At 41.4% G+C, this 15,807-nt stretch overlaps 1 protein-coding gene across 4 annotated transcripts in view; it reads left to right on the top strand.

The window, feature by feature from the left end:
• The window catches only part of ptprsa (protein tyrosine phosphatase receptor type Sa), a 175,987-nt gene that overhangs the window by 75,795 nt on the left and 84,385 nt on the right, over positions 1-15,807 (top strand). For 3 of the 4 annotated variants that reach the window (XM_087179358.1, XM_087179356.1, XM_087179359.1), the window contains exon 5: positions 5,259-5,447. In XM_087179358.1, the coding sequence (XP_087035484.1) occupies positions 5,259-5,447 (189 nt within the window). Of the gene's footprint in view, positions 1-5,258; positions 5,448-13,532; positions 13,551-15,807 lie in introns of all 4 variants that reach the window. The other variant, XM_087179355.1, reaches the window with a different exon arrangement.

Below are 15,807 nucleotides of genomic sequence, written 5' to 3'. Positions count from 1 at the left end.
CAGTCCCAGCCAGTCAGGTTTTTTACCTCTTTCCCTCTTTACTCCCTGTGACTGTAGCTCTCTCCACCCTGTGAGATAATTGATGGCTCAGAATAAGCAGCTTTGAAGCCAGTGTGTCAGAGATCTTGACACCAGATAAAAATGGATGATGTGTGCAGTATAAAAATATAAAGATCCACGCACATTAGAACACCCTGATCAGTGCTCAGGACTGACACTGCCTGGGTTCAGTTGGCTGCGTAGCTTATTTGGTAGAGTGTAACACCAACACACCGGTGTCATACTATATAGCTAAATGGGTAAAGCATGCTATCAGCATTATGAAAGTCACAGTTTTTCTTCTTGATGTAGGTCAGTGGGTAGAGAAAGGCATTAGAACTGCCAATCGCGAGGGTTAAGCGCTCTTTGACTAGAGCATAGGTTGCACATGCAATTCATGGTTCTGCAACATACAACTGATATCACAGTATTACACTGTATGTGCAACATATGGTGAATACTATGTGAATATGCTGCTATATAGTGGGTATAGCATAGCCATAGCAGTTTCAAGGTTATACTTATTTAATGTAGCTCACTCATTCAGTATAAATACTGTATGTTCTTTTTATGAAAGTGCCCAGCAAATGCTTTATTTTGATCACCAAGCCCGTTTGTACAGAGCTGTAGCTGTACTCTGGTACAGTTACGACTATACCAGTTAGATTAGCTGAAAAAGACATGGTTTTGTAAGAGTGAATCACTGGAAATGGGATTAGGCAGGAGAGTTAAATGAGTCTAAAGGACGGACCTTTTAAGAGGGCCACACTTAGCATGATAGAAAGCAGAATGCAACAGCAGACATGAGTCGGCAGATTAACAGCCGGGCGATGGCTAAGCTGACCAGAGGCTGATTAAAGGCTTTGCACCTGTCACTTGTGTAATGATATTAAATGGTGGAGCATAATTAAAGACAATTATGGATAATGATGGCACTCAAGCCAACCAAAAAAAAAAAAAAAAAAAAGAGAATGACCAAAATCAAAATTTAGATAACTGTAGAGGCCTGTAGGAGGCTGAGCTTTTGAGTCATGCTGATCAAGCCAGCTGTTGCATGGATTGGACATGTACTGTTTGTCATCACAGTAACTCTGGGTTACTATTCTTTCTCTTGCATGACTTGAAAGTCTGCTATTTACTGAGTAAGTATGGAAATATCATCTTGTGAAAAAAAATGCATTCTCCATTGTTGAAAAACAGGTTCATTTTTGGGGTTTTTTTTTTTCAACAACAGCATGGTTTTTAAGGCCTTTGTCACTGCTGCCTAAATGCTTTACACTACAGCGGTGGAGAGGACCAGGCTGAGCTGATGTCAGCCATCAGCATATGCCAACAAGTCCCTTCAACCCAAACAACCATATAGGTCACCATTTGTCCCGACCTTCTGATACGATCCATTGAAGCGGCTCCTGAAATAGCACCCCTTCGGTGGCAGGCAAATTAGGCCATCGTCGTCATAGTTACAAAAGCAACCACATTATGGATCGGTCACAGTTCGGTTAGGTTTAGATACACAAACTTCTTGGTTTAGTTTAGGAAAAGGTCTTGGTTTGGGTTAAAATAAGTACTTTTTTAAGGATGGAGGACCTATGTCGTCATTGTTACAGCAATAAACACAAAGTTATGGTTGTAGAATGGCCATGGTTAAGACAAACAATGATGACTGCTGGATTAAAACAGGAAATAAACGTCGGTTTACCTAATTGTGAGGCTTATCCTTGAAAATTGGAAGATAGATTTTTATTATTTGTTCATATTTTTAGCTTTAGCGTTTACACTGTGATTAAATTTGTTTGAAACAAAAAACAAAAGATCACAAGTGAAAATTCTCACAATGCAGCATGTAACTGTAGCATGTGTCTCATAGCTCTGTAGTAGGATGATTGTTGGCTTAAGTGACAAAGGCTGCTCTTGGCAAAATAAATAGCGGCGTTGTCATTGATCAAGAGTGCACATGCGTCAATTCTGTTTGGCCTGTGAAGATTTGTCATCACAGAGAACCCCCAGTACACATCATAGAAATGCAATTGCTGCGCCATTATGGGGGACTGGCCCTTTGGCAATTCTAGGATACTATCAGCCCGTGTCATTGGTTGCCTTCTCCCCTTCACAGTCAGGCTGGCTAACCCTGAAGTAACACTCCCTCGATGAGTGATCTATTTATTTTTGCATGGCCGCCTTTATCGACAGAGCCTGTAAGCTTCAGGGGGAAAGATGGTATCAGACTCTGTTCCTAGGGAAGTAAGTAACCAGCATACATGCCGTTTATTCAGGAATAGGCTGCCTGTACAGTATCAGGTCAGAGCAGCTGTAATGATAGCATAATCTTTCTGTGAATCCACCATCCCTTCTTCTTGTTTACTGCTGTTTTGGTTGGTTTGTTTATTCACCCACCTTTTTCCTGGCCTCTCTTGCTCCTTCAGGCAGATTCCCTCTGTCACTTGCCTAATTTCATTAGTCTCAAATCCACTTACTTCGTGTATGTTTTCAGCTTCATTACTGTAGTCTGTATAGGCCTCTGTCTGCTGTTTACATACCATGAAGGCGGAGCTGATGTGATGCGACGCACAGATAGGCCTCAGCAACATCAAATACATCAGATGTAACACTCGGAGAGCGGGCCAGACCTACCCTTTGCAGATATCCTTCTCCGACCGACTGAGCTAGCTAGAGAGCTACGAGAGTGCAGCGCCTTTTAGGGCATTATACAAAGATCATTGGTGACACACAGAAGAGGGAGTTTGCGAGAACATATTGCTCTGCCTTGTCCTGACGTTTCTAAAGTGAAGTGTGGGCTCGCCATTTCTGAGCTGCGGGGGAAATTGGTATAAAGAGATTATACAGGGGTGATCATTAATAATCTATGGAGAAGATACAGCACGGAGTCCAAAACTGTGTAAATGCCTGTACTTCTTTGAACCTGGCATTGAAATATTCATCGTGCTCTGCTGATGTCAGCCTTAGTTAGAGGTAACCTGTCTGGACTTAGTTTAGAGACCCTCTGCTTCTTCCTTCTGTTCTCGTGTTTGTCTTTTATTTTCAATATTCAATATTTCAAAATGTGACCCTCTCTTCTCCACACAATCTAAGCGCATTAAACAACACAAAGTTTGCTGTTTTGTTTTCTTTATTTTTCCTGGTGACTAAAGAGTAATGCCATTACATTCATCAATAATAATCATCATCCTGACATTTTGGGTTGTTTTTTCCCCCCTGTGTGACATAACTTGGACCAAAAATAGAAAATTCTGAAATAATCATTTAACACATCATTGTTTGTGTCAAGTGGAAAATGTAATATGGAATAGCTCTCGGGCAGACAGACCAACTCTGCTTTTAGAGTGAAGCTAAAACAACTTACTGTCCTAATTTCCCTTAATTTAGTGTTCCCTGGCTCTCTATGACACCACCGTGATGTCTGCAGAGTGGACATGAGGTCACTGGCTCTCCAGATGAACAGTGACCTCTCTTTTGCCACCGGCCAGCATCTTAGTCAGTCAATCTTCTCCGAGTTGCAATGTGGCCTTGAGCTTCTGATGCATATTACAGCTCAGGGTACTTCCCCCTCGGCTCTCGTCATCTGAGATTGAGTCACTATTCTGGCTCCAGTCGGGGTAGAGGTCAGGCAGTTTGACCTATGGGACTAATTGCCCCCAAGAGAACAGGGAGTCTGCAGAAGGAGAACAATGACCATAGAGCACACTGTCATCTTTTAACAGTGTAATGACTGTGCAATCATGCGTGATTATTAGTTGCAAGGATCCAAGTACTAGCTAGTGTCATGGTTCTTGAATTAGTATAATGACAATCACAGAGGCTTACGCAAAAGTCTTGCACCTTTAATGCAAAAGAGAAATCTGAATTCAATCCTGCCCTGGCAGTGGTTATTGTGCGTCTGAACCAAGTTGTGGTTTTGCAGAGCTCTATGTAACCTCAGATTGATTTCAGTGTCACTGAACATGCAGAAACTACACAGAGAAAACACCAGGTTCACAAGTCTTTTTTCCTGGTATTACTTTTCACTCCATCGCCTCCACTGCCGGTCTTTTATTTTCATTTAAAGCCATTTATTTACCATTTGTTATAACCAAAATACATGCAGGTGGAGACGGTGTCCTCCATAAGGGCATTTAAACAAGACACATGATTCTTAATGTGTGGGAGCCGATAGTGAGAATGCAGTCTAGTCTGTGAGCATCTGGTTGTGGGATGGTTTTTCTAACAATTAGAAAAGCCATTAGCCATTAGAAAGTCATCTCATTATCTGAGAGAGAAGAAGTGGAAGAGAGCTTCCTGCATGGTTTCATTGCTCTTTGTTCTTAAACCTCTCCAATGCCTCATCGCAGGCTCATGGGAGAGCGAGATTCTTAATGAAATGCAGTTTATATGTTTATACAAGCCTTATTTCCTCAATCGGTCTATTCATTTATCTGTCTACTGTACATGGCTGACTATAATATATCTCATTCACAACGTGCATTTGTCTCAGTGGTCAAGGTTAAATTGGGTTAGAAAACCTGCTGTGATAAAGCAAATTGTCAAATACAGATACATTTTACAGCTCAGTGATCAACCCTTTTTTTGTTTTTTTTTAATTTGACACTTTTTGGAATGAGATTATATGATTTCATGGTTTATGGTAATGTGGGTGCTTTCCCAATGTATTAACCCATGTACTAATTCATGGAAAATTATTTTATGCACACATCATTACACATCATACTACGTTAGAGCAACCAGTTACCTTGTGACATTAATTTTGTTGTTGATTTATTACATATTTAACTCTTACAAGCCACTATTAAATGTTCCCTTTATGTTGATGTTCTAATTAATATTATAATTAGAAATAGCCGTTTTTGCGTATTTCATATGTAGAATGAACAAGTCCCCATTTAATTTCAGAAAGGCAGTTACAGGGGTATCTTACTCTATTGCTACGATCTTAATTTTATTTCTGCAGCACACCTGCTACTCAGGAGGAAATCACACAGCACACAGTTAGCAATTGTTCTGAAATGTCACGTGTACATATTTAATATGACGGCCACAACTACAGAAAGATGTCAAAAAGATACTTTGTTGTGTCTTATTTCATTTAAATCACTATTGTGCTGTGTCTCTTAATGGGGATTTATGCATAAGGATTAAAAGTAACAACATTTCTTTGGTTTTTCTAGTCAAAGCACTGATGTCCTGTTTTCCTGTTGTTTTCACAGAGGACCTACTCCCACCAGGCTTCCCCAACATTGACATGGGCCCTCAGTTGAAAGTGGTGGAGCGCACTCGGACAGCCACCATGCTCTGTGCCGCCAGTGGCAACCCTGACCCAGAAATCACCTGGTACAAAGACTTCCTGCCCATTGACCCCAGTGCAAGTAACGGGCGAATCAAACAGCTACGCTCAGGTAAGAAAAGCTGAAAAAAAAAAAAAATGATGTTGCTGCCTTTTTCCTTCATGCTAACTTCAGCATGTGTTTGCTTTGCCGGGACATTTCTAAAAGTAATTCAAATGGTTCTATACTTTGCAATTAATGTCTTTCCTTTTCCCAAGTTGTTCAGTCATGTGATTGAGAACATTTTCTGAATCTTCCAGCAGATTCATATCATCAGTGTGGGAACACATACAGTTGTTTAGTCATAAACACATCACTGTCTGTAACTTTGTCCTAATGTAAATCTTTTTTTTTTTAGGAACTGAAAATCATGTTTTGCTTTTAGATTAATGACATTTAGATGATCTGAATAGGGTTGCATCAGACCAAAAGACCTGAGAATTCATCCAATCCATAAAGGAGCATGCAATCCTTCCCTTGAATTAAAAACATGAAAATAAGCCAAAGTATAGTACAGAGACAACGTGAATCCAAACAATTACATATATAGGATTTAAAAGTCAAATGAGTGCAAAGAAAATTACAGTTCGTAAATTGCAAGATGAGAAGCAAACGATAATATAAAGTCAAGCATCACACCATTCAGCTCTGAGTCATTATAATCATAGATCATCATCCAAAAGAAACAACAACACATTACGCTTAAGAGCGTGACATTGTGACATTACTGAATGAGGACAAGTGATTCACAACATCCCAGAAGCGTGTCATAGTAGACAATGAGTGCAAAGTCCACATTCTACTGACACAACTCAGTGGTGGATATGTTGTCTTGTTCCCATTGATTAAACCCCACTGAGAGGCCTAGTAAAGCAAAGTCTAATTATATAGCTAATTAAGTGCAGGCCCTGGAGTGGCCCCGGGCAATAAGGGGTAGATATTTTAGGTCGATGATTTGTCACCATTTGAAAAATCCAATGACTCCTATTTGATTTGTTGCTGCAAACGTAAATCAGGGTAGACGCCACTAAATAAAGAGTCTGTTGCCATTGAGTTCCTGCCCCAGTTGTGGCCCTCATGAGCTGTACACTCAAAAAAATCAATTTGTCATCTCATTATTCATGCCTTACCAAACACAACAAGTGCACATTCCTCTAAGACGCTTTTAATTTTAGATATGTTTCATCTTTAATTTATTGATGCACTCCAGTTTTGAGGTACACCTTTTGACTTTTAAATTTTCAGACCAAAAGCTTCCGTTAAAATACACGACTGTTTGCTCTCTCCAGGAGGATGTTGTACAACTTACCGTGAACTGTGTTTCTTGGTTTGTCGCGGCCCGGGAATCTCTTCTGGGTATGTCAGATTGTCCCGAGGTGCTTTGGTGAAAGCCACTAGCCACAGCTTTTGATTTAAGTTTGAGGATCAAGAGCCTCCACAAGGGACTCTTAGGTTAACATTCATATTTTCTGCCTTTTTGGTCATTTTCTTGCACAGCCTGCCTTCAACTAAGTAATTTAGCAGGTTAACCTTAAAGGTGCCCTGTGTGTTTCTTTCTTGTAAACAAACAAAAGTTCTTTACATTCATATGCATTTACCACAGGGTACCTTGAAGTATTCAAATTCACAGCACCTCCTGAGACATGACAGGCATTCAGATTCATGATAATGTCACAATACAATTTTACGGTACAATAGTAATCATACTAATATCAAGTAGTCTGACACCATGCCAAAGAGAAAATGTAAGATATTTTACATTCAGCAACTGAAATATAACATTGGCAAGTATACTGTATCATTACAGTTATCAGTTTATCATGTCATGGAGATAAGCATCTGAGATGCCTCTTCACAGACACAACCATGGTATCAGGTGTTCTGTTATCTAGTTGTAGGTGGCAATAGCAGTATATGGATAGTATTGTGGTATGATGCAGCTCCAACAGATACTTTTCCATTTAAGCCTAACCATGTTCAAACATTCAAAAAGAATGATGAAGGCTATTAAAGACATTTGAGATGTTTAGAACAGTAAATAAATCTAAGGGATTTTGGTGTTTGTGTTTATCAAATGATTTGTAACCCAATTCTACCAGACCCTTTCTGCTACATTTGGCTACAGCTGGTAGGCTTGTGTTCTCCGCCGGTAATTTCTCAGGTTATTTATAGTCATGTGGAGGGCCAGCTCTACTCCTAAAATCCAGTTAACTGTAAAAAAATATATAGTTAATTGTCAACATGGTATTGTGAGTTTTGAGCCTCTGTTGATAATGAACAAAGACAATTCAAATTCCTGCCTGTTTTCTAACCTCTGCATCATCTGTCTTTATCTGTTTCATGATGTCTTCAATTGTCTCTGTGTGTCCTGTCCAACTGAAACAGACTGCTGTTTTGTGGTGTCTCTCTCTCTCTCTCTCTCTCTCTCTCTCTCTCTCTCTCTCCCTCTCCCTCTCCCTCCCCCTCTCTCTGTGTTTTGTCTATATTTGTGTCTGAAACTCCAATGTGTCTCAGTGCACATTGTGGAGTCTTCAACACGTGTCATTTGGCTGTTGACCCCTAACACCAGTTAAAACCAAAATAACAGCAAAATAAACCAATAAATGAAATACAAGTGACAAACAAGACCATATCTGGGATATTTTACAGACACCAAAATGGGTTAATATGATTTTTCCAAAAATAAAAAGACTCTAATTAGATTTTTAAATTTTTTAATAGAACTTGTTGTTAAGCGAGAAGCTATTATATAGCATTTGAGTCTTCTTTATTCCTATGATATCTCATGGTAATGAAAACTGCTAAAATACTGAGGTGGGACACAAGACCCAGCTAAACCACAGTTCCTTTAATTCTAGGGTGGCAGTCACTTTCAGCCTCAACCTAAAATGAACTATGTTGTTCTTCCCCTTTTTATATTTACTTTTACTTTTTTTTTCTTTTTTTTTTGCTTTGTCATTTTCAGAAACCTTTGGTAAGTGTCTTACAAAGCCCAGCAAGTCCACCCACTCTCCTTGAAGCAGGTGGCATATTTAAACTTTTTTCCAAAATGCATGCATCCCCTGCTCTCCCCTTACACTCGTCCTCCTTTGTCACGTTATTTATATTCAGTTTCTATTCATCCTTAACTTTTACTTTTGTTTCGCCCATCCTCCTTCTTATGCCAACTTTATCATCTCCCCCCAACCCCCACCCCACCCCACCCCTCCCACCACACTGGAACTTATACCAGAAAGGCAACTCAAGGACAAGCAGCAGGGAGGTGTTTAGGCATCATTGTCCACTTTTAAGCAGCAGTTTTTATTTATATGCTGAAGACTTGCTGAGCAGGTCTTTCGAGGCAACATCCTACTCCACATTAATGCTGCTTGTAAGATTTAAGAACTGCTCAGTTCAACCACCTTTCCTGCACTATTTTAGCAAGTTTGCGGGACTGTTTGGGATTCTAAGTACCTTGGAAGAAGCTGTTGTCTTATTTACTTTTCCCTGACCATCTTATTCAGACTTTACACTGCTGATGCCCCCTGTCACATCTAGTTCTTTCTCTGCTGCTGTGTTGCAAGGCTTTGAGGAAATAATTGGACTCTGTTTGAATCCAAGACAATTATCCCTGTGCAGTCATAGCCTACAGTATTTTAGGATTCTTGGTGAGATATACAGCAAACACTTTGTTCTAGCAATTTACATGACTGTTTTCTTTTTTTTTTTTTTTTTAATACTCAGATGTTAACTATTGAACCTCAGTTTTCACAATAACAGCCTCGCTGTCCAAAAATACCTTTGGAAAGTGCCGCATGTTCTGATAGGGTCTGAAAGAATCTTGAGTTCTTTCCAGGTGAGGGCCTCTGCAGGACCACTGTATGGCTAAACCCTCCAATCCCACACTTGGCTGGGTCGACCCTCATATTTTCTCAGGAGAACATTTCCTTCTCTCGCTAAATTGGCCCACATCCCCACTGGCTTACAGATCTCTAGCTCAGGCTCTATTGCCCGTACTACAAGGCGACGGCTCAACTGATAGTTACATTTGGCCACATTTTGTACGCCTTGTGACTTTTTGAACTTCTTGCAAAAATATACTCAGCCACTTTCAGCTGGGTATGTTTTACTTACAGTTCAAACTATATGTGTAAATAGGAGGGTAGAAAAAGGAAATTACTTTCCCTTGTTTCAATACCAAGGCTCTCATAAGGTAATGTAAGCTTTCGGGGCCTGCCTTTTTTTTCTGTAGTCCTTCTGCTGGAAAGCTCATTCAGCAGCCAGGCGGGATTTATGCTGATGAGAAAGCGGCCTGCGCTCTCAAGCCCCCTAGGCTGCCATCTTCACATGTCCTCAGCGCTTCGAGTAGCCATCTTGGGACTCCAGGTTTTAATATTTGCTCTTTTTTTCCCCCCCAAAGATAAATGCACTCCCCAAAAACAGAACAGAGGTAGAAGTTCTTGAGGCTGTATTTCAGGGGATAGTTTTTCAAATTCCTCAGTTGATCAGATTGCTTTTGACAATTTCTGGGGGCTACCTGTTTGCTCTTTTGCTTTAGGCTCTCTCTTAAGTCTCAGGGGTTAACTGTGAGACTGATGGGTACCCTCCCATAGATAGGTGGTAAAATAGAGGGGAGGGGTGGGGTGCAAGATAGCTAACTAGCTGGCTGACTGCCTCCTTATGTGCCAGACCATGCTGTGCTGGCGGGGCAGTGATATTTGCGTCCGGGTCCCCTGAGGAGCTCCTCTAGAGGTGTGGAGGGAGCCTGACATTTCTCCCCTAGTCCCTGTGGCTGCAGACCCCAGGCCCTCGCTGGCCTTGTCAGCCAGAACAGATTAACCAGAGGCCATAGAGACAGCGAGAGGATGGCGAGGAGCGCATATCCATGGAGATCCAGGTCCTTTTTTAATGTAAATGTTTAAAATCATGGCCTGACACTGGATAGCTCCCTTACTCATACAGATTTATGCACATTCCAAGTCGGAATCATGCTGAGTTCAGTTGCTCTCAAACGCTCACATTTGTTGGCATCAAAGCTGCTCTGCAGGGAGTGGCTAGGACCTCTGCAGATGTGGTAACAACAGCCAAGTTTTCCTTGAGACCTGCTGCGACCCCACCAGGATCCCAGATGGGAGACTGTGGTGATGAGAAGGTCAGCCAGACGCCCTCTGGAGGGTGGTCAGACTTTGACACTCGGCCAATCACGCAACCCTGTCCACCTCGCACGCAGATGTGCAACATCTCTGGCCAGATTGCCTCTAGCCGGACTACATCCCTCAATAATATTTTTTAATATATTCGGAGTGTTGTTTAACAAAACAGCTGGGATGTTCTGTGGAGCATATAATGCTGCATTGATAATGTGAGGAAGTCCGCGGCCTGTTGTGGAATATTTAGGTCATTGTCACCCTAAGCTGATCAACCCCTGGCTGACCAAAGCTTAGAGGGGGAGCTTATGGCCATGAGGTTTCATGTCTGTAACACAGGTGGATTTGCAATTGTAATTGAATACAGTCTGGCTGCTGTGGACCCAGCCTGCCTGGATAGATAGTTTTAATTTTATCTCTTCATGCTGCTTTATTATTAAAAGTTAGAAGTTCCAATGACCTTTGGCCCCCATTTTGTTGTGTTTTGTTTTTCTTCTTTTTTTTTTAACTGAACCGCCTCTATCTATTACCCCTCATCCTCCTTATTACTCTCCTCTCTTTTTGAGTCTTTCTTTTGTCACTCAGTACTTTATAAGACCACGTGGTGGCCTTCCCCTTTACAAACCTGCTTTATTAACCTTAACCTTAACCTTAACCTTACCCTAACCTTAACCTAATGTTGACCTTAACCTCACCTAACCTTTAACTGGTAACCTCTCAACCCCCAACTAAAATTCATCTCAGCTAAAGCAAAATAAACCAGCTTCCTGCAGCCTCTAATCAAACTCTAACTCTATAACAACATAACCTTCCCAGAGCCCTATTGTCTTTTGTCTTGTGATTACGTATGATTATGTGGTCTCCAAAATCATTGCAGTAATGATTAAAATGTCACTGTTGTTTTGCCTGGTTTTTCAATGACTGTAAACTATCACTGTGGTAAATGGATGCATATAGAACACTATTTATGGATACCAAATGATGATATTATTTTAGGGTTGGCCAATAGACTACAGAAAGTTTCAAAGTAAGAAATGCTCGATAATAAATTACATTTTTTAGATATCTTTCTGAAATGTTTCATCAAAAATTATACACACTTTGATTTCCTGTTTAATCACATAATGTTGACATTTGTAGCAGGATTGTACAGCAAGGTTAATGTCGACAAATTTACACTTAAAACTTATAAACACGAACTTGTTGACTTGTTGAAATGCCCTATCAAAACACGGTGCAACACACTGCACAGCAACCCTAAAAAAGGAAATTAAACCCACCTAGGTGCATTGTAAACCAGGCAGAACTTCAAACTCAGTGATTGCCTCCTGCCTGCTGGTATCACAAAGGATGTCTCTGTATGCAGAGCTACAACAACAATCGGACTCACAGACATTGAGAATTTCATCCCCACTACCTCGCCACCCTCACTCCTTAATGTGCCGCATAGAATGTGGAAATTTGCTGCCACCACTTTACATCTTAAGGACACACGGGTTCTCTTGTTTTATATCATTTTTTTAACTGGGAGAGGTATTGTTGTTTTTTTGGTTCTGCTATTTGGTAGGAGGGCTGGCATATGTTGTATGCAACTTGCATGAATGCACGCACACACACACACACACACACACACACAAACACAAACACACCGGGGCCGGGCCTGTAATGTTAGGCTCAATGGGGAGTGCATACCATTGACCCCCAGCTCTGTGCCTGCAGGCTGTGTATGCTAAGTAGGGCACCTCTCCTGGGTTGGCGCCGCCCTGCTGGCACTCTCGAGGGATGGCCAAGGGCATGGTGCTGCCATGAGTCATCCTTAGATTTCGAGAGGGAGACTAAGAAAGGCAAGAGGGAGGAAGTATGGAAGACTGAAGACAGACAAAGAAATCTAAAAGTTAGAGAGAGGAATTTTGGAACAGATAAAGTAAGAAAAGAAAAAGGAGTTTGGAGAAACTGCTAGAAAACAATGAGAGAGGAAAAAAAAAAAAAAGCCAAGAGCAGAAGGACAGTTTAATACTTGGCAGAGAAGGGATTGAAGTTAAGCTGGCACCCCTACCCACACCCTAAGCTCTGCCTATAAGGGATGCATTTTACATTGCAGCAACAACTTGTACTACATTTAAAAAGCCCACCAGCCACCTACTGGATAAGCTCAATATTTTATTGGCCCTAATGGGACATTTGGCTTGCAGTCAGACATGTAACCCAATACACAATAAACAAAGAATAGAGAAACATACAACTCTCAGTGAAATGAAACAACGGAACGAAACAGGAGACTAAATGACCGGGGGGGGGGGGGGGGGGGGGTGAAGCTTGAGGTGAAGAGTCTATCTGTTACAGTTAAGCAGGTTTACGACTCGCAGGATGAATAAGAACTTCAGTCTGCTTGGTTTGACTTGCGGCTGCCTGAAGGTACATCCCGAAATTCTAGTTCAGTGGAGATGCCATTCCTCCCTCAGCAAGTTTGTTCCAGACTAATGCAGATACCCGGTGGACAATAGTGACACCCTAGCTGTTTAACTGACTTCTTATTCAAGGTCAATTGGCCGGGAAAGGGCTTACGCCACTGGAGCAATCCATGTCAACTTAAGGTCAGACCTCTCACGCTCAGCCTTATCATCCCGGGTTGCAGCCCAGATAAAAACTCACATGAACACCTCGAGCTTCTTCAGCTCTGCGGATGAAGCATTTTGTTTCCTCTCTTAATAAGTCTAAGGCAAGTAGGGAAAAAAAGAGAAGGATAAGGCAATGCAGTGTGCCGGCCATATAAACCTCCCCATTCCTTTGTGATACCAGCAATGAGAGGTATTGTTTTTTTTTTGTTTTGTTTTTTTTCGTTTGTTTTTCTTGTTTTTCTTTTCATTTTGTTTTTGGTTTTCTTAATGAAAAAATTCCTAAGAGATTACAAAATGGTTTGATAATTTAATTCAAATGATCCACGTTCCAACCCAAATAACTCCTCTAACTATTACTAACATTAACCTTGAACTAAACTGATGTTGTGTCTTCATTTTTGTGTCTCCTCCAGAGGGTACCCCGATTCGAGGTAAGACGTTTAACCATCACAGCAAAGAAGGGGAAAAAAAAAAAAACAAGACTTTAACTGACACATAACCAGACATAACCGCTCCTAACTCCACCCAACTGACTAAATCTGGGGAATATCAAGTGGGCTTTTCCTCTTTAAAAAGAAAAAAAGACAAACCTCTTTAATTTCTACTAACGTTTATATTTCATCCGTGTTTCTGTTCTGTGCTCTCTGTACGCGTGAACATATGTGTTTCACACCCCCATGCCCCATGTCATCATTAATGTGCAGTTCTTCCACCCCTGTGGGCGTTCAGTGTTTGTGCCTTCCTGCAATCTCCTCCACATCATCAGTGTCAGAAAAACCACTGAGCAATTCAAGCTTTGTTGTCGATTGGTTATGATACGGTCGGTTTGAGAAGGTTGAAATGGAGGGAGGGAGGGAGGGAGGGAGGGAGGAAAGTTTGTTTGCTTTGTGCCTCTGACATTTAAGTTTTTTTGGACATGAACATGGGGCTGAAGGGTGGGCGATCGGTGATGGGACGATGGGGGTAGGTGGCGTTGACCTTATTTGTTGATGAGTCCAGGCTATTCAATACTGTTCAATACAATCTTAGCATCCCCCTTTCTTCCCTCTCCTTCTCTGCTTTGATATCCTCCTCATCCCTCTGTGCATCACCACAGCGATAGCCACGTTGCCTAAGTAAGGCCGCTTTTTCAAAACAGCGACATTGCACTTCCTATTACTGCTGCATAACCAGCTTTTATAATGTCAGAGGATAAACAGGAGGATATCAAGGTGGGACAGGAATGACAGTGGTAAAGGAGTGTGACTCTGATGAATTATAGAAAAGCTTTGTTAAAATAATTTCTTCCTCTCGCCTGATTTCTTTTCTTTTCCTTTTTTTCATTTCCCCAGACAATTTAAATTTCACTTGTAATTATCCACCCGGCTTTGTTGCTGAAGCGTCCTCTTCCAGTTGATTCAGTGTGATTCTGTGTGTTTGTTGCAAAAAATGTTTTTATTCAACAGGCTGAGCAGGTAAGTGAATATCTCAGTTTGTCATGTATTTCCCCATATTCAAGGGGATCTAATAAATGCTTTTCGTTTTCACAATCACAGTTTGATACAGCAAAGGAGGTGAACCCCTTTTGACAATAGAGCCCCTACAGTAATGTTACCGTTCTCCATCCTCAACCATTCGCAAATCTCTAAACAGTAGCATGTTGTCAAGCATATTCATGAACATCTTACGTTTTTTAGACTAAACTTCATTCCCTTAACGCCCCTCACTCATGACTAAGATAGCCAAATCCAGCCCTCCCCACATCTCCTTTCTTTGAATAAGAACGTCTCATAAATCATATTCCGGCGAACAAAAGCAGGCGTGACTTATGAACTTTGCATTTGCATAATGAGATAAGCGGCCTGAAAAAGGCGATTTCTCCCGACCACTTTAGCACATGCCAACACTGAGTCGCTATCAGGAGTGTTTGGCGCTTATGAAGAGTGAAAAAGGAATTGCATAGCTGGAGAGGCGCGCAAAATGTAATTGAGATCAAGGTGTCTGAGGAGGAAACAAATAGTTTGTATGCATAGGTTCATGATCACCCTAATGCAAACTTTCATCTACTTTAAGCTGACTCTTCCACTTTACATAATAGAGCGTTGTTTTTTTCTTTTCTTTGAAGCCTTAGGGAAGACATCGTTGTCCTTCTGCTGAGTCATTGTACATCACTCCTTGTAAGAGACGGCTTCTCAAAATGTAAAATCTGCATTCATTTTGCTTCCATACAAAGCCGCCCAGGTGTTGGCCTAGAGGTAAGCGATAGGTATAAAGGTAGCTCGACTCCCTACCTGCTTCATTACTGATTTCATGGGAGCGTTACAAGCCACCAGATGGGCGCTGACAACAATGGCATCACACGTGGGGCCCCATGCTGGTGCGATCACAGTGTAATGACCTTGGGGTGGTGACAGAGTGTGCGCGAGTGACAGCCAGGATGCGGACAGAGGGAGAGACACAGAGAAATAACTACAAGTCCAGGCCTACACACACTGGTCACACTAGCTCTCTTCTTGGTTGTGGGATTATGAGAACCGCGGGTTCTCAACTGAAATCCGTACACTCCCACATTGTGTCGCCCTCTGTGGTTGCAAAAGGTGTTGGAACTGATGTTTCCACAATACAACAGCAACTGGAGAATTGTATTTTTTTGAAACAGTGTTTTCAAAACTTGGAAAAGCACCAGCAAGTGCGGTGGGATTCTACCGG

This window comes from Seriola lalandi, unplaced genomic scaffold, assembly GCF_002814215.2.
Source record: "Seriola lalandi dorsalis isolate HSWRI2012SDOR001 ecotype SW California unplaced genomic scaffold, Sedor1 jcf7180002054829, whole genome shotgun sequence".
NCBI lineage: Eukaryota > Metazoa > Chordata > Actinopteri > Carangiformes > Carangidae > Seriola > Seriola lalandi.
Note: the sequence above shows the minus strand (reverse complement) of the source record. Positions and strands in the feature narration are given on the sequence as shown.